This window comes from Hippoglossus hippoglossus, chromosome 9 (assembly GCF_009819705.1).
Source record: "Hippoglossus hippoglossus isolate fHipHip1 chromosome 9, fHipHip1.pri, whole genome shotgun sequence".
Lineage (NCBI taxonomy): Eukaryota > Metazoa > Chordata > Actinopteri > Pleuronectiformes > Pleuronectidae > Hippoglossus > Hippoglossus hippoglossus.
Genome location: NC_047159.1, coordinates 22095643 through 22119891, shown reverse-complemented (window position 1 = coordinate 22119891; position 24249 = coordinate 22095643). Strand labels below are relative to the sequence as shown.

At 43.0% G+C, this 24249-nt stretch overlaps 1 protein-coding gene across 1 annotated transcript in view; it reads right to left on the bottom strand.

Moving 5' to 3' along the window:
* Window positions 1-24249, bottom strand: part of fbrsl1 (fibrosin-like 1) — a 288073-nt gene that overhangs the window by 187358 nt on the left and 76466 nt on the right. The window contains 1 exon segment of the mRNA XM_034594905.1: window positions 17262-17486. Coding sequence (XP_034450796.1) covers window positions 17262-17486 — 225 coding nt within the window.

Sequence of the window (24249 nt, the reverse complement as noted above, 5' to 3'; positions counted from 1 at the left end):
TTCTGCAGAATGACAATGTATGAGGAATCTTGTAGCCACAAATGCTAATTTTAACACTGTGTGTGTGTATGCATATGTGCATGTGTGTGTGCGTGCGCGCGTGTGTGTGTGTGTGTGTGTGTGCAGGTATTCACTGCCCAAGGCTCACAGGCCGGTTAGCCTCTCTCAAGCTAACATTTTGTCTCAGTGCTGTCAAACCAAAGCCCCACAGTGGGCACAAACAGTGGGAAGCCAAGCCCACTGACTGGAATAACCACGTTACAAACCCGCCGTAAAACGCCACTAATATTTAATGCCTTGCTGTCAGGTCTGAAGGGCACAGGCACACGGGAAAACTGTGCAGCCAAGTGTGTATTCCTCTCCAAGGCTCACTGCATCTGACTGTGAGCGGAAGGGAAATCTGAACAAGAGTGTGTGTGTCTGTCTGTTTGTTTTTGTGTGGGCGTCGGCCTGACAAATAAAAAAACAACAATTGTGATCTGGCTGACACACAAACCTCACTACCTGAACTTTCTTTCTTTTTTTTCTTTAGCTCACCGCATTAATATTTTCACTGAGCCATGTCAGCTTCCGCAGCCACACTGCAATGCTTTCTCACCACAGAACAGCCGGTGGCAAGTCCCTCACTAATCCACGGGGTGTATCGGGTGATGGAGGCATCATCGCGCCTGATAACATCGCTATGTCTCTGGCAGGATCAGGCTGAAGAGGCACCTAGTGGGTGAGGTCAGGCTAATGGCAGCCGATATCAGATCATGGCCTGTCACTGTATAAACCCAGGGCTTGTGTAATCCTCTGGAAATAGACACATTTAGAGCCGAGGACGCTGGTGAAACTGTCAACATGCCAGCCATTGTGAACCTAATGAAAATCAATGTCAGAGGTGAGGCGCACCGTATGCATGCACTGTCTGTGTCTATGTGTGGTAGATTGATTCACTGTGTATGGCTGTACCTGTACTATGTGTATCTGTATTTGTGAATATATGTGGGTCTTTCAGTGTACTTCACACATATGTGGAATATGAATGTTGTGATATACTGGTATTGAAAATAACTGAGATATTTGAAAAAGGAAATATTCAAATCATGTTAATAATGCACATATGATAGTGGTGGAAATAAGTGATTGCCTCTTAAAGACTTCAATCTACATATTAAATTCAGTTTCATCTTTTAGAAACAATGAGCACAAAATTATAATTTAATAATACAATAGTATAGTCTATATATTATAGTAAAATTCATTCAGATTTACAGACATCGTGGTTAAGACTCTCCACCTTTATCGCAGTCGTGAAATTCTGATAGTCCTTGTGAAGTTCATTGCAGATTGTCGGCCAAGTCGGCAAATAAAAAAATCACATCTTTCAACAAGAGCTGCAGGGCTATGGGCATGCTTGTTTTCATTAGTTTGCTGCCTACAAATTGGAGGTGTCCCTGCAATGTACTGTTCGGGGAGGGTGGAGTAAAGAGAGTGAGCACGCCTATTCTGTGGAAGTAGTTGACGTTTGTGCTGCAAGTTATTGCACAAGCTGTTATTGTTAACGTGCTTTGTCAATCATTTACTTGGCAATATTAATCAAATCTATACACAATCGATCACAATACAATTATCATTATTTCTTAAAAACTGATATTGTGGCAGAATTACTGTAAATCATATGAATATTATTGATTATATGTGTCTATGAGAGCTGGGGGTGGGACGGCTGCCTCTAAAAATAGTATTCGCCTCTTGACCCGAGTGCCTGTCTGAGGTAATTCTCCAGTGTGGTGTATTACTTTCACGCCGACAACAGTTTAAGCACAGAGCCCCCTGCGCTGGCACAGTCCAAACACAGTACCTTGGGATGCCTTCCACTTATAACAAGCAGTGGGAGCACATTAACATTTCAAGGTATTATTTCAAACGTGGGGGGAAATTGCTGCTGAATATTTTATGCACGCCAGCACAAGTCAAATTTATCCCTCTGCGGCTGCGGCGGTGGTCGGGGTTGGCGGTTTGGGATGGAGGGGGTGAGGGAGCGCTGGCAGAGATGAGACCTGTGGGAGATGACCTGGGCATTCGGAACAAGACGGGTGTGTACGGTGCCGCTCCACGCCGGTGTCAGACGGGACCCCACTTTGAAGAGCAATTATACTACCACTACCAGCTCATTAATTAAACTGAGAGCCACCAGGCTAATTCAGCTTTGTGACCCTGCCGAACGTGTTCACAGCTCGCTGCACCGCTCAGATATTATCCAATCAGTATTGCAACAACGCACCGCTAATTGGTGATGTTGTTATGTCTGCAGCTCGGTGTCACAGCTCCAGTCTGGCCTTTTGACTTCAATCACATGTCACAGCTTCCAATTACACCCTGATGTTACCCACTGTGTGCTGAAACACTCCCGAGTCTTAATCTGAGTCCTGCTTCGGAAAGAAGGTCTACCAAATCAAAGTTTCATTTTAAATTGAATAATCTAGAAACATTAACACCAGGAACATCAAATATTAACAATATTACATAAGATAACACACTTTTATTTTGGCTCCTACAAACACTAAATGTCAACCCTATTAAATTATGCCCCCTGTGCCCCCCGCTACAAGTCAACCTGTGACATCAGACTGAACATACAAGGTGCTTCACACCCACACATTAGTGATCCTACTACCCCTTGGGCCATCTCCTCCGCTCAGGGAGCAGGGGTCGAACCCTGACCTTCTTCTCTGGGAGGGGTCAACCACTAGAACCACACCCCATCTGGATCCAGCTCCTTAGGGACGGCCAGGGGCGTGTCAACCCCCCAGTCTACCCCCCTCACCACCTTCGCCTCAGGGTGTACATGCTCTGTTGTGCAAAAGCAATCATTCCTAACGCCCCCACCATCATCACCACACACCCCCAAACACACACACACACACACACACACACACAAACACACACACACACACACACACTTTGTTTTGCAAATGGCCTCTCCCCCACATCTTTTTACATACACACTCCAACCACGGAGCTCTGGGGACCATCCAGGAAGTAATTGTGGCTTTTGTGCGTGTGCCCCCCCCTCCCCCCTCACCACCCTTCCTCAAAGGAGCCGCGCCCCCTTGTCAGCTGTCATCATATAACTGCCTACAGACCCACGGGCCTAATGACAGGATCTATAGTACATGAAAACACAATTATAGCCCTTGGTTCAATTGCTACTGTGTGAATGGCCTTTAAAAGAATCAGAGAGGAGCCCAGCACATGCTGCCTGGTCGCAGGCATATAAGTCTGAACAATATCCCCTAAATCACAACCCATTAAAATGCACAGCGCCTCACTCGGAGCCCGTACACCTTAAATACATCCTGTTTAAGCATCTCTTAAATTGGTGTTGGGCTAATTGTCAGACGTGCTCGATGCGGGGAGATTGCAGACTGATACGAATACATTTGACCTTGTATGGCAGCGCCGCTTTCTGTTTTAATGAGCTAATATGAGAAACGGCTCTGGCATATACAACCCACACACGAGCCGCAGCTCACAGCGGCATTTCATTATCTCTGGCGATGCTGTTTTCATGGCAATATTAAGAAGCCACATTAAGCATCCATTACAAGACGCTGCAGGAAACATGTTGATGGGACCTGCAAAAGATCCACCGCCTGGGTTCAATATTGCAAACCCTCAACATGCTTTACATTAGGCAGTCAAAATGGCAGAAAAGGAGAAGAGAGCCCTCCCTCTATGTTTTTCGAATGGGAACAGTGACCCCCAATGGACGATGCGATGCAGTCTGACAAAGGGTTAACGCAGCATCATCCGCCACTTCCTCGAGTAAGTGATGTGGGTGCAATGTCTCTGTAATGCAGCAGGGGTCAGTGTTGTATCGCAGCAAAACTAAGCACAGGGAGGAGAGGGAAAAGCTGCGGCTGCAAAGATCACATCTGTCTCTGTGACATCACTAATCCCATTTAATCCGTCTGAGTTAATGTCCAGCTCTGCTAGTCGCCAAGCCCCCCTCAGGCACGCGGCTATGAAAACAGGGGCAGGGGCCTCCGCAGATCCCATTAATGTAGTGACCCTAATGGGCTAAAGTGGCAAAGATGACACTTACTCCGACGCCGCCAAGTGGACGAGCACTTAATCACAGCCACACACATACATACACATGAGCCCACATGGCTAAAAATACACAGGGACATGTACACACAAGAGACCACACAGAGGAAGACACACACAGACAAGAGAAACATGTAAATGAGACAAACACACATGCAAAAAAAAACAACAACCCATTTTGCAAGCCAAGCAACAATTAAATGGAATCTAATTAAATAGGTGCTAATTGAGGCGCTAATTATCTAAAACAAATTGATACAACTGTGACAAGAAGAGAATGCGTCCTTTGTAAATGACGGCGGGGAACAATACGAGTGGAGCGCAGCCGTCGAACACTGCAGGAACACATCAGGACGACGCCTGGCCCCTCTATTGTCTTACCCCCTCTCAGACCTGTCAAAACACACAGGCCCCCCAGACAAAAGACCTCTCACAGCTACAGGAGGCTTCTCTTTTCTGTGCAGGCTCAGGACTGCCACCCACTCCCATTCTCCTTGACAAACACAAGAGCCCTGCGTTCTTAAAGCCTCTCGTGTAACGCGGCACCGCAGAGCAGACGGCTGTAACAGTGGTAACCAGGAAACATGACCCCTGACGGAGCTCGGATACAGTCCCGTTTCTAGGGTTTCACAAATGCATGATTTTGAAGGACTATACCGTCGTTCTGTATTAAAGCTATTATTTTTGCTCTGATACTCAATATCTTTAAACAGTATAAGGGTTACGCACCTATTAATTTTTTTCTTGGGAGGTATTAATCATCTGTGAAACAGCAGAGACACTAATGATGCATTAAACTCACTCATATAAAATTTGTGACCCTCGACATTTGTCTAATGCTTAAACGAAACACTGGCACAGATTATTTCCATCAAACTACTAATTCCAGAAATCTCTGTCTGTCAGTCTGTCCGTTTCTCACACTCATAATGTGTATTGTTAAGTGCAGTGTTGAATTTGGTGCAATTTGGACACGGGGTACATTCAATATTAATACAATTTGAATAAACAGGGAAAGAGTGGCTTGATGCTGTGCAGTGGGGGGCTCTGCAGTGTGCCTTCAGTCTGCAGGCCGAGCTGAACATCTTCTTCTACAGGGACAGCGCCACTCTGCTCAGTCTTTGTCTGTCTGTCTCTGGGTTTTATATCTGGAGAACAGTTCATCTCATCGACTTCACACTCTGCATGTGTATTATTAAGTGCAGTGTTGAATTTAGTGCAATAATAATACACTTTAAATAAACAGGCAACCAGCTCTCAGTAGCAGCGGCAGCTGGGACTCATGAACATAAACGTTGTTGACCACGACAGCAGCACGTTCACGAGAACAGCACGTTCAGGACACCGCCAACGACAGCTGGTTCTCCATTTCAGAGTTTTGCAGACTTAGTCCAGCAGTCGGTCTTTACTTTCCACGGCTCAACCACTGCAGGTCACTGTTACAGTTTCAGAAAGAAAGCTGTAACATGCCACATGCAGAACATACAGCCCACAGGCAAGTTTAAAAGGGGCACTGCACTAGTTTTAGTATATGTCTCATTATGCCACTGATTCAACACATTTCATTAAAGCTTTTTCATTTGCGACACTTGTTGCCTTTTTTGTTGTTTCCAGAGAGGATTAACCTGGTGCACAAGGAGGAGTGCATCATCAAAAATAAATATACAAGGTAACAAATCATGTCATGTTAAGTACCATGCTGCACAACTGACAAGGAATATTTAAAACATTTTACAGAACCAGACATTAAGAAATACTAGCAAACACACTTAGATCTCATATGTTATGATTTGCAATAGGACAATGTGCTACTCCACTTTGTAGCCATATCAGCTACTTTTTGACATCTCAACATAACATCTCATTTTCATTTACGTTCACTAAAAGGCCAATATAAGCTGACTCATGCGTACCCGTCTGAAGTGACATGAAAAGCAGCACGATGTGAGAATCTGGGCCGAACGACCTCTTTTCTAACTCTTTGTTCTGCTTTCCTGTGTTGAGTGTGTGTTTAGCTCTGCTCAGGTTCAAAGTGACACTTGGCTTCCAGTGAGAAGATGGCACCTGTACACGTCTTCACACACACAACAGTTAGTTCTTTCTTGTTTACATCTGTACAAAACCTCTGTGACGGGCCTGTTCGATTAAAAAAAAGCATTTCACAATAAATCCGACCTCGCATGACTTGCAGCTCAAACTACGATGAGCTCTTTTACAGAAAGCTTTAGCAGGAAGCAGGAATACGACCCCAGACAGTCGAGATTTCCTGCGGCACATATTTCTGAACCGCTCTCTAAACATTACTGTAATATAAACCACAATGATACTGTAAATCATAAAGCACAAGGTGTAATAAAGTGGTTCTCCCTGCTGTCTGCTCTAGTTAAACATCTACCAGGGGCAATATATCTGTTGCTATAGCTACAGATTCTCTGCTAGATGCAAAACTGGGATATGATGTAGCCTGGGAGGTCCCTCTTTAATAAATTACTGTACATAAAAAAGGAACGTAATCACAACTAGCCAGCTAGCATAGCACAGAGAAATAATGTCCTGACAAATTTAGTATGACAAACGCTTGCTTCCCGAGTCCAAAACCCTAAGACTGCACTGAAAAACAATCTGCACCTGGAAGTAAATAGAAAAATGTAACATTGTTGTGAAATAACGCTCTTACCCTGTACAGCAGCATCACACACTATATCCAGGAGGAGTTTCTCTGTGCCGCTGTTACCTTGTCCATTCCCAGCATGCAATAGCCCCAGCTCCAGCAGAGCATGACTCTAGATCCCTGCTAATTTAATGTTCCCAGGCCTAATTGTCCCCAGAGTGGTTGCTCTGAAGTAGCCCTGCAGTATCTCAATGGCTGTGGCTTGTTAAAAGTGATGGGGATGTGTGTGTGTGTGTGTGTGTGTGTGTGTGTGTGTGTGTGTGTGTGTGTGTGTGTGTGTGTGTGTGTGTGTGTGTGTGTGTGTGTGTGTGTGTGTGTGTGTGTGCACGTGCACGTGCGTGCGTGGACCTACAATAGAGCATCCCGGCCAAGAACCTTACATGGCCTGACATTAATCACTGTGCACTGTCCCATGCAATATTCACCTGGCTAAGCACAGCGGGTGCAGAGGTTGTCTGGGTTCGGCCGCTCTCTGTCATTCTCATCCCTTTATTTCCAGTTCTATTTCAGTCTCTCTCTGTCTTTCAACTGATCGCTCTCGCTCGCTCTCGCTCTCTCTCTCTCTCTTTCTCCTTGTCTACAGGGCCGGGAGGCTGTGGCTGTAGCCGGGGGGAGAAGGAGGGGCGATGGATCTTGAAGAGAAATCCTGAGAGAGCTGAACATTCCTGGAGGTTGCACTTTAACATACTGGCAAAGTCATTTCACTGGTGTTTCTGCTACATTCTGGTTTGTTGAGATAGCTCCTATATGGGTCACATTTATCACAGCCAAATTTACAATCCTGCCCTCAGAAAATATTTGGCGTATCATTCTATCCATCTCTGGAGCATGGATTCATTTTGACAGATCAGTCATAACAACAATATCTGCTTGAGTTTACCTATACAACCATCTGGGACCAGTTCAGACTGGGATCCAGTTCAACTCCAAACCTTTCTCTGACAGCACTCACAAAATCTATGCCCCCCCCACCAGCGCCTCCATTTTTAACACCGGTGGGACTGTTCCCTCATCCCTTTCACTGCTTTCCCCTGGCATCCTGGGCAAAGTCAACAGTGTCTGCCCCAGTGGAAACCCAACAGGGACGCGTTTGGCTCCTCACACTAAATCCACTGTGGTCAGACCGTCTGCTGAGCAAAAATAGATGGCATTTAGGAAACTTGAAAACACACACAGGAGAAAGGTATAAGCTCCCAGACACATATTCATACAGGAAAATCATCTCCGGGGAAGGAGGAATAAAAGTCTACTGACCTTTTTGCCAAAAAAGTACTTCACTTTGATTAACTATATTATACCATTCAATCAGTGAATACTTTCTAAAAAAATATATTTTAAACTTTCCTAATTAGTAGTTCTATATGATCAATGCAAAATATGATTCATTTGTTCTTAAACTGCTGGCTTTTACTTTACTTTTACTTCACACTGGTTTAACCTGGTCTCTTAATGGTGGCCCTATGATACTCTGCCGACCGTTCCAGGGTGTTTCCCACCTCTAGCCCGATGTCAGCTATTGAGATCATTACAGGATGAGCAGTATTGATGATGGATGAATGGATGGATGCTTTAACCACTTTAGGAAAACAACAATTTGGGGAATATGATCTGGATAAGGTTACTGGTTCAAATCCTGGTACAACTGGGAAGTTGGTTTGTAAGGAAAGTCATACTAGTTTATCAGCCACTGCTGTTGAGGTTCCCTGCAGGAAAGTACTACAGTGGTGTTTAATTACATGCAGGAAAGAGGTTTCATAATCTATAACAAAAATAAATAAAAAAACGTACAAAGTACAGAAAAATTAACAAGTTCAGCCTTTTATAATGTTCTATAAAATGATATAGTGCCTAATTAGGCCACTTTGCTTTAAATAATGCTTAATATAATAGGATACACACAATCACCTCTGTTATACAACACTGCAAACAAGGGTTTCAATTCAGAAAAAGCCCATTGTGATGTCAAGAATAAACTATGCACAAAAGACAGACAATCGTATTTTCTAAAATATCTGGAATTGTTCGTCAGGGAAATTATGATTTTCAGAGTCTCTCATAAGTGCGTGAGCTTGTGTATATTCTTTTATTTTATCGAAATATAAATAATCTGATATCGTTTTTATTGAAAGTCTCTCTCTTGTCATTTATCTTTGTCTCACACAGGGATTTGTGTGTGTGTGTGTTCCTTACTTTGATGTGGTAAAGACAATTATCTGCCATGTGATCATGCATCATGTGCATGTTCATTTCAAGCAGCTATCTAATTGATCTGTCAAGGTCTATTACAAGTTACCCCCCCTACACAAACACACACACACACACTCACAAGCACACACTCTTGCATATTCCATGCCTGCAGACACCTCTGCAGCGTGCCTCATTATCCACTCATCTAATAATGCTCTTTGTTAAATTGCAGCGTTCACCTGAGTGAAAGGAGTACAGGCCTCTTCTATCACGTTGCCTCTTACAAGCTTCCAACCACATAATTACATCGAGGTTTTCATATTTTAGTGCTGATCTCATTACAGGTGCAGCAGCAGATAGTGTTTCAGTTCCAAGATCAACCACAACATTAAAAGCAGATTATAGCAAATTGAGCAAAGGGTGTAAGCCTCAGGAGAATAAGTGGAGTAAATATTTATTTGAGGTGGTGAAAAAAAAAAAGAGGCTGATTTCAAATACCGTAAATGGAAAATCTTTATATCTTCACTATATTGATAGGGAAGTTGTTCTGATGTATCTATCAACGTATGACATTTGCTGTTTTAAAGGTTTTGTGTCAAAAGAAGAATAAACGTTTTTTTTTGTTTTTTACTTGAAATAAAGTCAACAGCAGTACATTGCAGCTCAGTGACTTGACCAGGTGGAGATGATTCACCTTTATCTCCAGCTGAAATTGGCTGGAAGCAAGGTTAGCCAGGAGAGATATTGTCTGCTGGGCGTCTCCTGAGCCGAGCTGCTACCGCTCAGGGTCGCTGGTCCCCAGATAACAACCAGCCGGCTGTTATCAGTCATCCTGATCGCCTGGCCGTTACCACCGCCCCACTGCCGATGGGCATCGCGGCTCTGAGGCTGCCCCTGAACTATGCTCCAGTGCACTGTTAATGCCCCACCTAATCTGATCTGTCTCCGGCTGGCTTACTGCTTATAAACACACCTAGATATGAAGCCAGGGCTGTAATCCCAGAGCAGCTCCAGTCTGACAGACGCATGCAAGACACTGGCTCCATGTCCGCAGGCCAGTATGATAGTGAGGGCTTTGCCTGAGGGGGGGTTAGAATAATAGAGTGGAGTGTCCAGAGGTGTTTACATATACGACATTGTTAGCGGGGTGTGTGCTGCACAGGGCAAAGCACTGCACTAATGGACAGACAAGGCAAGGTGATGTGACGTGCATGTGTGGCTTTCAGTGTCGCTTGAGCAAGTCAGCATTATGTGTTATTCATGATTCCCAGTTGAAGCATGCTGAAGGTCAAAGCCATGTTGCTGTGTATCCTGCAAGCTTTTTTTTTCTTCTGGTATCCTCCAGCAGAGAATCCAGCCATCCATCTATCCATCCATTAGCTTTACCACTACACCATTAGCTATGGGGGTAGGGGGATGGGGCTGGAGCCAATGCCAGCTGACATCTGGACACACCCAGCACAGCCACTCAGGCTAACATCCAATTACTTTACATTACCAAGTACTGTAACATTTATGTTTTTAGAATGTAGGAGGAAGCACCAGTACCCGTAAAGACAGGTGAATCTGCAAACTCCAGACAGAAAGACCCAGAGGTTCCACAGAGGTTCCACAGAGGTTCCACAGAGGTTCCACCTTGCTGTGAGGAGACAGTGCAAACCACCACCCAGACTGGTGTGGTCTCTTTTGGTTATTCACCTTAACAAATGTTATATGAAGCAATAACCTATAATGTAAATGACAAACGTGTGATATTGATTTACTTGTTTTGATTATGTTTTTGCTGTGAGTGTGTTTGTGTGTGTCTTCTGTTGATTTCCAAGATGGCTGAGGCAAACGACTAACTGTGTTTTGGTTGATGCTGACCTTCAAACAGCCGATTAGTTAAGCAGGAAGTGTCTGAAGTTTCATGGATAACTGACCCATGTGTATGAAAGTCAGTGTTGAGTTTTTTTATCTTGATACTAAGATAAAATTCACCTGTGCTTCTTTTTTCACAAATTCATTTACATATATATATATTCATTTTTGTGACAAAATGTTACCCAATACTGGCAACTTATAATTATTATTATTTTCTGATTTGAGTAGTAAAAACCTAAAATACTGAGAAGTTCCAAACTGTGATCAATATAGTTGCTGATAAGAGACTTACACATTCACTAATTACTGCGAGCCCTGTGAGCCAGGATAGTTAGTGTGTGTTACTTCATGGGGTCAGATCAGGGTCAATGTGTGTCTATATAGCAGAGGTTACAGAGTCAACAGAGATGAACCCTGAATGCTCAAACGTCTGATGTTTTCAAAGTGATCCCAGGCTTATGGCTTCTCTCTGCCATTTCCTTTCTGCAACATGGAATACCAGTAATTAGCAAACACACAATGTTTGGTAATCAGCAATTTTTATAGCTTGGTAAACTGTGAAACCAGGGTATTGCTGCAACCCTGCTCCTCGTCCTTCGAAAACATGTGTTTCTCTCACACACACACACACACACACACACACACACACACACACACACACACACACACACACACACACACACACACACACACACACACACACACACACACACACACACACACACACACACACACACACACACACACCAGTCTGGAGGTCTTCTTATCAGATCGATAAGAAGATCGATCTTCTTATCGAAGAAGAAGTGTCAAACTCTGCCTTGACAGAGCAGCTCCTGCTTCATTGCACCCCAGGGTGCTTTGAGCAGAGCAGCGCATCACCTCGCCTGCGGATCATAGCGGTGACATGAGGTGGAGACAGCTACTGACTGGAGCGACAGCAAGGTAGAGAAAAATATGGAGGGAAAACTGATATGGATATGCACTCCATATCAGTTCCTGTAAGAGCTTTCAAAGCCGTAAATAACCCTCTCACCTCGATTTCACATCAGATTAGGGAGGAAATCACTGTTTTATATAAACACCCGCTTTAAAGCCCAGGTGGCTGCTCTGTGTCGTCCACAGTTGAATACAGTCTTAATGTGTGCACGTCTGTTGTGTTGCATGGAAGGATCTACATCAGGACTTCATTTGTAAACAGTGCATCAACACTACCATGCGTAAAGTAACTAGCTAGCAAACACAACTGTGAACATTAAACAAACACATGACTGCAACAGAGTGTGTTGCTGCTGCGGCCGAGGCCATTTTCTATGGTCGATAAAATCCACTCCTCAATGAAGCCCAGTCCATCTGCAGACAGACATGTTTATATGCATGCGATTACATCTATCAGATACACTTAGGATGCTTGAAATTATAACATTGATCTTTCTTAAGCTCTTTTACTCTGAGCACTTGCTCTTAAATAGTCACTTCAGACTTACAAAAATAAAATGAAGCTTTGGAGTTTGACTTTTACAGCGGCCGTGATGATCATAAGCTGCTCTGCCATCAGGGTAACAATTCTTTGAAAGGTACACACTTTTTAAACAGCAGCGAGTGAGCAAACACTCAATCTTTAGACACTGGACGCACTAAGAGTGAATCTATGAACACCTCCCTCCCATATAACACAATAACCTGAGGACATGCGTCTGTATTTGTGAGGATAAACAGGACGAAAATCAATCGTATTGATCATCAGCTCCCACAGAGGATTTGCATGAGGCAGGTTAGTAAACAGGCTCGGCAAGACCTTCAGCAGACGTTGGTTTGGTCGTGTAGTAACAAATTCCTGTTATTATGTTATAAGAGCTGGTGGTTGTGGGATAAAACAATAACTCAGAGGATCCATTCAGCTTGTAAAACATGCTTATTCAAAGGTGCAGTTCCACTGCTTCATAATTCATTGTGTTATCTATAATTTATTAGTTATGCAACACGATCATCTCATTAGCCTCATTAATCAGCACTGTGATTATGACTGGAACTGGATGGTGTTGTTTCACAGCGTAATTGTTGGTTCTCACAACAATAATAATAATGTAGCTGGGAATCGAGAGTTGTAGTTAAATATTAAAGGCATATTTTAGCTCTTGTATTCAGGGGACTAAAGCCAGGGGCAGGTTGAAAGATACCTTTGGTGCTTGATCTCTGCACCTAAAACCAAGACGAAGATTAAAGCGAGCAACTGATAAAAGAAGGAAAGAAGAGACGTTAAGTGAGAGCAACAGGGAAGAACCAGGACAGAGGAAGTAAGCAGCGGTTTATCGATCAGACAGTTGGGAAGGGAGATGTCTCCAGTTATCTACGGATCACAAGACTGAGGTGTTTTCTTTTTTTTTAGGGGACTTGGAACAACGCGTGGGGTCAATGTGCCTTGACCAAAGTAAAATGTTGCTCTGAGGAGCTGAGGAGTCATTCATTCACTCAGAGGCTCTGCCTGAGACAATATAGCTGCTGTCACATAAAAACCACATAGCTGCACTTTTGTAGAATTTACAGAACAGAGCTTTTTCTGTGTTGTGTTGTGTTGACCTCATGACTGGTGCAACATGTGGAGAACTGCTGCTGGATTGTCACCATGACCTCTTCTGTGCACTTCGAGTAGTATTTGGCTTTGCATTCCTCTCGTATAATCTGAAGGCAAGAGCATTTTTGGATGCGCCTCAGCCCCATTATTTCAAGCTGCACTAAAGGCTCATTAAAACATGGCGAATAATGTTTCTCAATATGCAGTAATCTTACTTGGAAAGCAAAAAAAACAATACAGCATATGTAAGACACTAGATAAAGCGTATCGGATTCTTTACTTTCATATGATGTGTTCCAGGGACAATATCTTGGTAGAAAAATAAGAACAAAACAGCGTGGGTTTTGGGCTGATTTCAAAATCTCTCTTCTATTTTAATCTCATAGGGAGCATGTGCAGTAAATCTTCAGAGGAAGTTAATGTCGAATATGAGACTCAGCTCAGCAGAAGTTCTATGGTTTTCATGACAGCAGCAGTTTGCTGATATAATGAACTTATTATCTGGAATGTAATGTAGATCTGCTTGAATTAATTGCAGCCTGCTGCCCTTACAATGTGAATGAGAGCCTCAGCTAAATACATAATTTCCAACTGTCGCTTAGCAAACTAAATATCACAGCCAAACTCATTTTCAGCCATGTTAACTTCCTGAGGAAATCTTATCAGGAGAGATATTTTTGTCTGTGGAGGAGACCTCCGGGCTACACAGCCTCATTATTTAGTTTGGCTTCCTGGCTACATTTCCCCCTCTTATCCTCAACAGCACTATGGTGGATCTTGGCCTCAGACAGGAGCATAAAAACATCCTCCCATTTAAACAAACTGTTAACACATAGATGGGCTATCTCGCTGGGACAGACTCTGGGTCTGTGGGCTCAGCAGTGTGCTTGAAGCTGGGGATATTGGCAGAGCTGTATCTGCATAAACAAACAGAGAGCCACTTCTGCAGTCAGGAGAGGAAAACAAGGGTAGGGTGGCAGTTTGAACCCACCTGAAAGCAGCGTGACAACAATCCCTTCATGAAACACAAACATAAGTCATAAATGGTAGAAGGTCTGTACTTATATAGTGCTCTTCTTTGCTTCAAAGTGCTTTACAGTCCAGTTTTGCCATTCATCCATTCACACATGCATAGAGTGCATCTATGTGCAGCCCACAGCTGTGAGGGGCAGCTTGGGGTTCAGTGTCTTGCACTGAGACACCTCTAACCGTGGAACGGAGGAGCCAGGGGTCGAACCACTTACCCTCTGAATAGTGGACGACCCTCCCCCACATCCGCCCAAATATGTCAACCTCAGTAATGCCCTAATGTTGTTGAACTGACTCTTGCCCATGACAGTGTTTCTCTCTTTTAGCAAGTCCTAAAACTCCCATAGTGCACCTCTGTTTTTACTCATTAGGAGGTTTGTTTATCTATGTTTGGGAGTTAACTCCCCTTTCAGGGGACAACTCAACACACCTGACAGCGACACACACCTGAGAGACCAAGGAGTGCAACAGCAGCTGATGGCGCATGGCAACCTAACAGACCTCGAGTCAAGACACCACTCTGGTGACAGTTAGCCAGAGCACAGATTCTATTTCACGACATTACTTTACACTGACGGGGACACTGCCCCATCACTTATGAACTGAAACCATACGACAGCGTCGGAGCTGGCAGAGCTTGGAGCCTGGCGTGGCTGAAGGGGATGCCCAATGGGCAGCGTCGTGGTTCACTGGTCTGCTGGTGGAAGGCCTCTCCCTTATCAGACAGTCTGCCTCCACATAGGTAAGTGAGGCATACGTTTCAAGTAAATCACATACACTGCAGGGACTGAATTAAATGTTAGTTGAAGGAGCGAGCAATGAAATTAGGCCTAGCATTTAATAATAGCAAGCCAGTTCCGTTTGTCTCGTAACAACCTACAATACAGTCTGGGTATTAACCACTCTGCTACTATTGTTACAGGCTGCTGTTGTGTGTCCTCACCACTGTATTAGCTGCAGTGTCACTGCTGTGCTCAGGGTTTTGCTGAACACTATTCAAACTTTGCTTCGCTTAAAAATAGAACAAAGTGCTGTCACCACCAAGCAAATACATTTGTAAATAGACAAGTGCAAGCAATCCACTGGGCCTCAGCGAGTGACTGCATGATCACATTTCTTCTTATCAATGATGTCAATATTTTAGTTTTGTTGATGTGTTCAGGTACTCGCAGCATCTATGAACATGAAAACAATTAAATTTGATTGATTGATTGATAGTAGTAGATAGTAGTGGCAGTCAGCAGAATCATGGGGAAGAACAGAAAGAGCTTTCACCTTAAACAACAAGTGAGGAAAGGTTTCATTTCCAGAACCACTAATTAAATAAGTACATTAACACGGATGCATTTTGAATACAGCATTATTAAAGATCCAGATACAATGACGCAAAAGGTAACTGCTGCTGTTGGTAATCCTGAAAAGCTGGCAAGAGCAGGCTGCACTCTGATACACCCCGCCCCCTCCCATCAGCCCTCTCGTCAAAGCTACGCTTTACCACTTGGCCCTACCTCTTTGTTTTGCGCATGGCCATGAAGAGCTAGTGTTGTCCCATTCTCTATGTAATGTTGGGGTAGTGGCCCTCTATCCCTTCAAACACCACTTCAACCATAGTGCATTCAGAACCCCCCCCCTAAAAACAACGGAGTGGACGGACGTTCCCCAATGCTTTACTAACAGAGCGGGTAAAATGCTCATAAATGCAAGTATGAAATCTTGCACAATAACCATGAGAAAATGTTTAAATCCAGCGGAATATCTTACTTTAATCCAGTAACAAATGGAAATGTCATTGAATCGCTGTGACAAGCGTTTCAGGATAATCGCTATTCACACCGTCAAAACAAGCAAGTAAACAGTCTGAGAGAGAGTAACGAGTAACGTCTGTTGCTCCCATGCCCAGTAAATGTAAAAGTTTGAAAAAAACGTCCCTGCTCATTTCTATGGAAGTTTCTATGGACATGACTGACGTTACATTTAAATAACTAAACACGCCGACTGACTATGTATTGATCAATAGATTAATATGTCCCATCTGTCCTGCAGTTGTCAGATGTGTCAATATCATAATGTTGGTTGATAACGGTTGTTATTTTTCACTGTAATAACAGTTAGCTGCTGATGAAGTAGCGAGTGGTGTTCCAATTCCTAGGGGAAGATTTTCTATCCCTCTCCCAGTGAAGGGCCCTTCATATCGGGGGGGGGGGGGGGGCCCAGGGGAGAGGAATTGGGACAGGGCCTTACACTGGGTCAAACACCTCTATTTCAAACATAAAAAACGATAACTGATAAAAAATGACATAATGACACACATCATTTTCAAAATGACTGAGGCAATGTAAAGTCAATTTTTTGACAGCTCCCAATGGGTGAAAACTCCACATGACAGCCTTCAGCAGGTGGATTTGAAGAAAGTGAGTTTCTCCTCTTCTGAACACTGACCTGTGGTTTGATGGTGCACAGATCGAGGCTACTCAAGTGGTTTCAAAGAGGTGAAGTTATCTCTTAACTACCATGGTACAAAGTCCCTGCTGACACAAGAATAAGTCAAACCACACCTGACGATGGAGTAAGAGACTGTTCATGCTGCTCAACTCTTTTGGAAAATTCCCCAAAGATCTTTTTTTCCACGTTACAGTGAATGAGGAGCAGATGTCAGCTGGATGGAAAGAATATATGTGGAAAAGTAGTCTGTCCTTCCTTCCTTGTTAAAGAATAGTTGTGTAAAAGCCAAAAAGCCAACTTCTCTTTCATTTTATCCGAAGCACAAACCAGTGGTCCATGCATGTAACACTTGTTGAGCTTCTCCAAACAAGATTTACTTGTAAATATGTGACTGACCATTTTGTTCTTCTTGGAGTACGTCTTCTTCAGCAGCCGCTCATTCATCCTCTCTTGCTCCCGCTGGGCGTGATTGAGGAAGCCGTTCTCCAGCGGATCCAGCACGGGCTGGACATTCTCCTCTTCTTCCACCACCTTCTCGTCTTCCTTCTTCTGCCGCTTCGCCACCTTTTTCTCCTTCCACCTCTCCTTCTTCTCCTGTGTCTTCACAACCCTGGTCTTCTTCTGCAGGAGGAAGTAGAGAGCTGATTAGACATCTACATGAATAAATTAGAATGCGTGTATAAATATGGACAGATACATACAGATGATACATACAGTGGAGCAGCCAATGCATAAATAGCTAAAAACTGCTACTGTAGTCACTTATGATATGTGTCTTTGGAATAAAAGTCAAAATGATTAAAATTCAAGAAGACAGTGTTAGTGGAAGCTGTATAACCTTTTGCTCACAGACATTACTTTGGCCATTTTTTTAAAAGCCCTCATTACTTATAGGAATTCTGCACTTGAGCTGCAGTGACACAGCTACTAATCAATACCACACTGACAAGAGAGAGTTGCTGCTTTTGGAGCCTCAAGGATTTCCTTGAATCTTGCTTCTAAATGTTGTCTTATAAATCAGTGTGTTAATAATATTATTACCTCTGCCAAGGAGGTTATATCCCCCTGTCTGGGTGTACTGTATATTCCTTCTGCTATGGAATCTCAATCTAAGAAATCCTCAGTGTCTTAAAGTGACTCAAGTACTATACCTAGTACAAATTCATTGTTATTTACACTTGAGTACTTCCATTCTTTTAAACTTGATACTTTGGAACTAGTGCCTTTATGTGACACCTACAGGTACTAGTTAATTACCTCCACCATGGAGGTTATATTTTCAAACCTGTCCATTTGTTTGCTAGTTTTGTTGTAAGAAAGATTACACAATAACTACCTGACATGTCATCACGAAACGTGGATGTGGTATTGATCAGGGAAGAACCCTTTCATTTTTGTTGTGGATCTGGATCAGGGAGCAGATCCAAGAATTTGTCATCACTTTCTATCACATTGTGTGGCCGTTTTCAAAGAATAATTCACAAATCTTGATTAAAACACAACATCTTTAGAGGAACTGATATTTATGAAGTGTGTGAAATTTGGAGCTTGATTAACTCTTTAATTAAATGAATTAAAGGGGACTACTGGGCCTTGGAGGAGGTACCAACTCTACTCAGTGACATTCTAGTTATTATATGTTTGTATCCCCTTTTATTGACTTTTTCCTTCATTGTTATTACAGCTGGTCATTGTCAGCATTTTTATTTGTTTTGTCTCATTCTTGGCTCATCTGTCAATTGTCAACTGTACTATCCTGTATGAAAGGTGCCATACAAGTAAAGTGTTATCGATTGATTGATTTAACCAATTGAACACCAGGTGAAGCCAGGTCTATGAAAAACCACCCTGCTGCAGCAGACAGATATCTGTCAGACAGACGGACTGGCAGGAGATGAATGTGTAAAAGAACGGAGTGAGGTTGTGCCACAGCTGGCAAACAGTCAAGCACGCAGCCCTTTTCAATACCGGCTCATACAAAGCAAGCAAACACTCGAGCAAAGAGCAGCGACGCTCACTCTCTCCCTCTCCCTCTCTCTAAAATGTTTAATCCTGTCAACAGCAGTACAATGCCTGACTGGAGCCCATAATCACTTTATGGCTCCGATATAATGAGCTTATGATATGAAGTGCTTCTTTAACACACACTAGAGAGAACATAGTTGCTGTACACTTACACTATGACCAAACAATTTCCCCCTTTAACTAATCATTCCTTTCAAGCTTCAGTTACAGCCTATATATGAAATTAGTGTTTGTTTATTGGAATTCAAACACAATTTGGAAATGCATGATACCTCTCCTCCAGCTCACTTTACGACCACTAGATGCTAAATCAAGCTACTTCGCTACAACTTCAATCAATTTCAATGACACATGACCCACAGTGAATGTGTCAGAGTTCGCAGAACACTATAACATTACTTTCACATCATGTCACAACCTTGGCAGGAAAATTATAGCAAGGCACACCAGAGCACCTGGTTTGTTACTTTTGAAATACTAAAGGTTTGACTGTGTGGTTTTCTCGCTTTTTTTCTACTTCGTGTTTTGCTTCTGGACTGGCAGCTCCACTGAAAAGCTTGACAGTCAAAAACATGGGAATCCTTCCCACTACTTCCTTCATTCCATCCTCCCACATATGAACGTGGCATTAGTCATACAGCCGAGGTCAAGCTCTAGATTCTTTGGCAGTGTGGGCAAACGTAAGGACAACATGATATATTGAAGAGGCACGCAAACAAATTGACGCACATACACACACACACACACACACACATTCATGTTTGTACAGCTGTCTTAGTGAGGACACTCATTGGCATAATGTATTCCCTAGCCCTTACCCTAACCCTAACCATCCAAACTAAATGCCTAACCCTAACCCTTAACCTAACCTAAACCTAATTCTAACCCTAACCCTAAAACCTAGTCTTAACCCCTATTAAACCAGTCTATTAAAGGGGGGGGTCACAATGTGAGGACCGGCCAAAATGTCCTCACTTTCTCAAAATGTCCTCACTCCGTAGGTTGTAGGCTCAAACTGGTCCTCACAAAGATAGCTGTACAAGAGCAGACACACACACACACACACACACACACCACACACACACACACAACACACACCACACACACACACACACACACACACACCACACACACACACACACACACACACACACACACCACACACACACAGATCAGTCATCCCGTGGAAAACCCAGCTGCCTAGTGATCGAATTGTAACCTCCTCCTCCTCCTTCTTCTTCTGGCCTTCTGCTGCGTCTTATTTCCAGATCGCATCAGGCCCGAGTGGAGCTGGTGACGCGCCCCTGCCTGGTAAAGCCTGCCGCTGGATTCACTGTGTGTCCTGAGTGGCAGAGGACGACGGCTGCACTGCTTGAAGCTGTGCGGAGTTCAAGGCTGAGGGCTGCTAGTTCACGTGTCAACATCTGTTCACAGCCAGCAGCGCTCGGCCTGACCACAGTTAGCTCAGCACTACGTTTGAATAATCAAATTATTGGCTCCGAGGGTGGGAGGTTAGCAGATGGCTAGCACATTAGCTGAGGGCATTAGTCACGTAACCGCTAATGAATGAACACCTTCTGTGACAAGGAGGTGAGCGCTTGTCAGGCACTACAAAAAAAAATGTAAGTACAAGCTAAGTGTAAGTACACTTAATTGGAAGAGCCCAAGGATCCTAAAACCACCCACACAAACACCTTCATTATGATGTTCTAGTCCAGGAGTCTTGGCATAAATTACTTTGTGCTACACTGAACATGTTTGGAGCTGAAGAGCGTCTTTTTTCTCTTACTCGCTGGTACAATTCCCAGGCTCCCGGGAGAAGCTGTTTGGAAACACGTGTTTCTGTGAAAGAGATTTACTTCTCACTACTTAAGAGGGAAACAAATCGCCTTGATACTTATTTAAGACTGGATACGACACTAGCTGACTGTAGGAAGATTCACTATAGACTTCAGATCAGAATACAGGGGTAAATGGTAAATGGTTTTGTATTTATATAGCGGTTTTCTAGTCTTGATGACCACTCAAAGCGCTTTACAGTACAGTTTTACATTCACCCATTCACACACACATTCATACAGTGCATCTATTAGCAGCATTTTTTTGTCCTATGAGGGGCAATTCGGGGTTCAGCATCTTGCCCAAGGATACCTCGGCATGCAGATGGGGAAGACTGTGGATCGAACTGCCGACCTTCATGTTGGAGGACGACCGCTCTACCCTTCAGCCACAGCCGTCCGTGACAGACAACTTCTCTATAGCTGCCCCCTCCCTCTGAAACTGCACCGACCCGCCCACCTTCAAAACATTGCTCAAAACCCAGCTCTTCAGAACTGCTTTTAATGCCTGTTCAATGATGCACATTTCATATTTCTAGTCGTATGCTCTCTCAGCTTTTAACCTATTTTAAGTGTCTTTGAGAATTGTTCAAAGCACTATATAAATTACATGTACTCTCATTATTATAATATAATCATAATAAACGACTGCTAGTTAATTCTAAAACAATATTTTTTTTTTGTATTGAGCTCAGAGTTCTGACATCTTACTTACATCTTAATTATCTATTCATTCAATTTGTGCAATTTTATTCAGTTGTGTACCACTTTCTAATGTCTGTTTGTAACATATTGAGCTCATTTATTTACTTTAGAAACCCAAAAGCATTTTAAACTGCATTTGTGAGCTGGATGCTACGTAATTTAATTTTAATTATGCATCGGTTTTGTGTGTGTGGGTCTGTGTGTGGGTGTGTGTGTGAATAACAATAAAGTGAATCCTAACAACAAATAAAGCTGATTTAAAAAAAAGAATATCCTCTTGCACATGCCTATGTCACATGCGCAATCTCTCATCTCCACAGCTCATTCTGAAATTTCATCCATTTTTTTACATAGGACATAAGACTGCTCAGCTAACACAGCTGAAAGGCTGACACCGCTTTGACGCGAGGATTTAGTGTCATGACACTGACATCACACAGCAGCTCTTCTCACCTCACAAGGGCAACACATTAATTCCTCATGAGGTACCAGACGCTATTAACAGGCCACTTATCATCCAATTCATAACCTGAGGAGCCTTCTCATAGAGCTGTTAGACCGACAAAGCAGCTACAGCCTGACAGCAGGAGAGGCTGAGTATCAGGTGTTTTTTTTTCTTTGAAGGAGCTACGTTGAGGACTGTCCATCAATAATGATGACATTCAGGCTTTGGAATTTTAAATTTCCCATCTGCTCACTTATTAATAGAAACATGCCATTGTGAGCAATCCTGCTTCGAGTGGTGGAATCAACAAAGTGAGTGGAAATGCTCTTATTAGCATTCTGGTGGGTGTCTCTGTGGTTATCACCCGTCTCATTCAGCCAAGGTGGAAAACACACAGACACACAGGGACTACAAAGATAATGTGACAGCTTGACACTCTTATCTTCAGTTGAACTTAATATTTGAAAAGAGAACTGACATTGGCTTTGTGTGTGAGAATGATTTAGAGCCTTTGCATAGAGAAATCATAGAAGATTAGTATTATCTAAAGTAAAGATGACACTAATAGTGACCTCAAATTGGAATTACATTTCCCTGTATGGTCTGTAGATGGAAATATTAAAGAAAAACAAAGTTAATCTGTGTCTGCTATTGTATTACATTTATTTCTTGTGACAACTCAGTGAGCTACATGAAACATCACTGGGTTCTTTTTTGTCCTTATATCACCAGTTGTAGTCTAGATATTGGTGCACAGTGCAGCACAGATAACAGCAAGAAGGTTCCTGGTTCGATTCCGGGCTTGACTGGGTTCTCTCTGTGTTGAGTTTGGAGTGGGTTGTCTCCGGGTACTTTAGCTTTCTCCAATAGTACAAAGACATGCAAATTGGGTTGGGTAGATTGGAGACTAAATTGACCGTAGGTGTGAATGGTTGTTTGTCTCCGCATGTAAGCCCTCAGACACAATGGTGACCTGTCCAGGGTGCAACACTCCTCTCGCCAAATGTCAACTGGGATTGGCCCAAGTGCCCCTGCCACCCTCAGAATATAATAGCAAACTCCACCAAACACTGAGAGTTAATTCTGGTGCAAAACCTCTAATCACAGAAAGAGTGATGCCACAAATATGCTGTTGTGGTCTTCCACCTTTAAATCAATGGTACTGCCAGACTCTTAAAGGTTCAAGTGTTGAATGTCTCTAAAGGTGCAGTTATGTTCTGTCTTTGTGGTTTAACCAAACTGACAAATGTAATAACTACAATATCTTGGTTTCTAAATCGGTGTGAAACCTGTTTTGCTCCTGAAACGTCTCTGGGTCATCTGAGTATCACATACAGTCAAGGGAGAACAACACTCTCAAGTCAGTTTGAATCATGTGACCTTTCACTCATAACACCACTCTACTACTTGTTCCCCCCCAACACTTTAAACTGTCTAATAAAGCACAGATAGGACATGACACCAGGGGTGTGTTTGTATAAATAAGCTATTTAAACTGGGTAGGTTGTGTTAGAGCCTACAGATTGGTACTTGGAGGAGTTTTTTTCTCTCACTCCAGCTCCATTTAACATCAGCTTGACGTTTCATTCCAGCTACAGCTGTACACCGTTTAAAAGAATGTGCGTGTGGGCTTCGGTTCTTTCACTGCATTGCCTCTAAAAAGCTTTGATACGGGCCAACTGAGGTGATGTGCTTTGTTAAACACCTCTCATGTTTTAGAGCACTACATTGTTCACTGAATAATTAATTTCTTCTGATGTTTTTAAGTGGAAATAATAACAGCAAATGACCCCTGCTCAGGACAAAACTGAACTAATCTTATTTTATGTGACAAAATTACAAGCAGAGCCATCCGTGCAGTCCCTTTTGTTCTGCTGTCCCTCTGTGACCTCATGTGTAATTCTAAAACAAAACACTGGTTACAGTTCATGCCAGTTCAACAGTGCATAATATGGGTTGAGAGAAGAATGTGGGTCTGGGTGTGAGAATGTGTGTCATGCTTCTCATGCTGGTTTTGTATGTGCCAGGCTTCTATTTATTATCACGTCTGAGCTCAAGAAATCAGACTTGGTTTTGAATCTCTGCTCCTGATCTCATAGCTGCCTCATATCTGCTGTTTTCTCTCAGTAAAAAAACACATTTTAATTGTCTATCTGTGTCATTTCCATTTATTCACAGTGCACCACACAGACAACAGATCTATAATAGCTCCAGGAGAGGAGGGGTTATCCATCACTGTAAGTCTGCCAACAGCTTAGTTTTAGTATAATTTCCATATGCCAAAGGCCACAAGAGTTTTTTTTAATGCAACAAAACATAACATGAATAAACCCATTCAGTAGAATATCATTATGAAAGGAAAAAATACTGA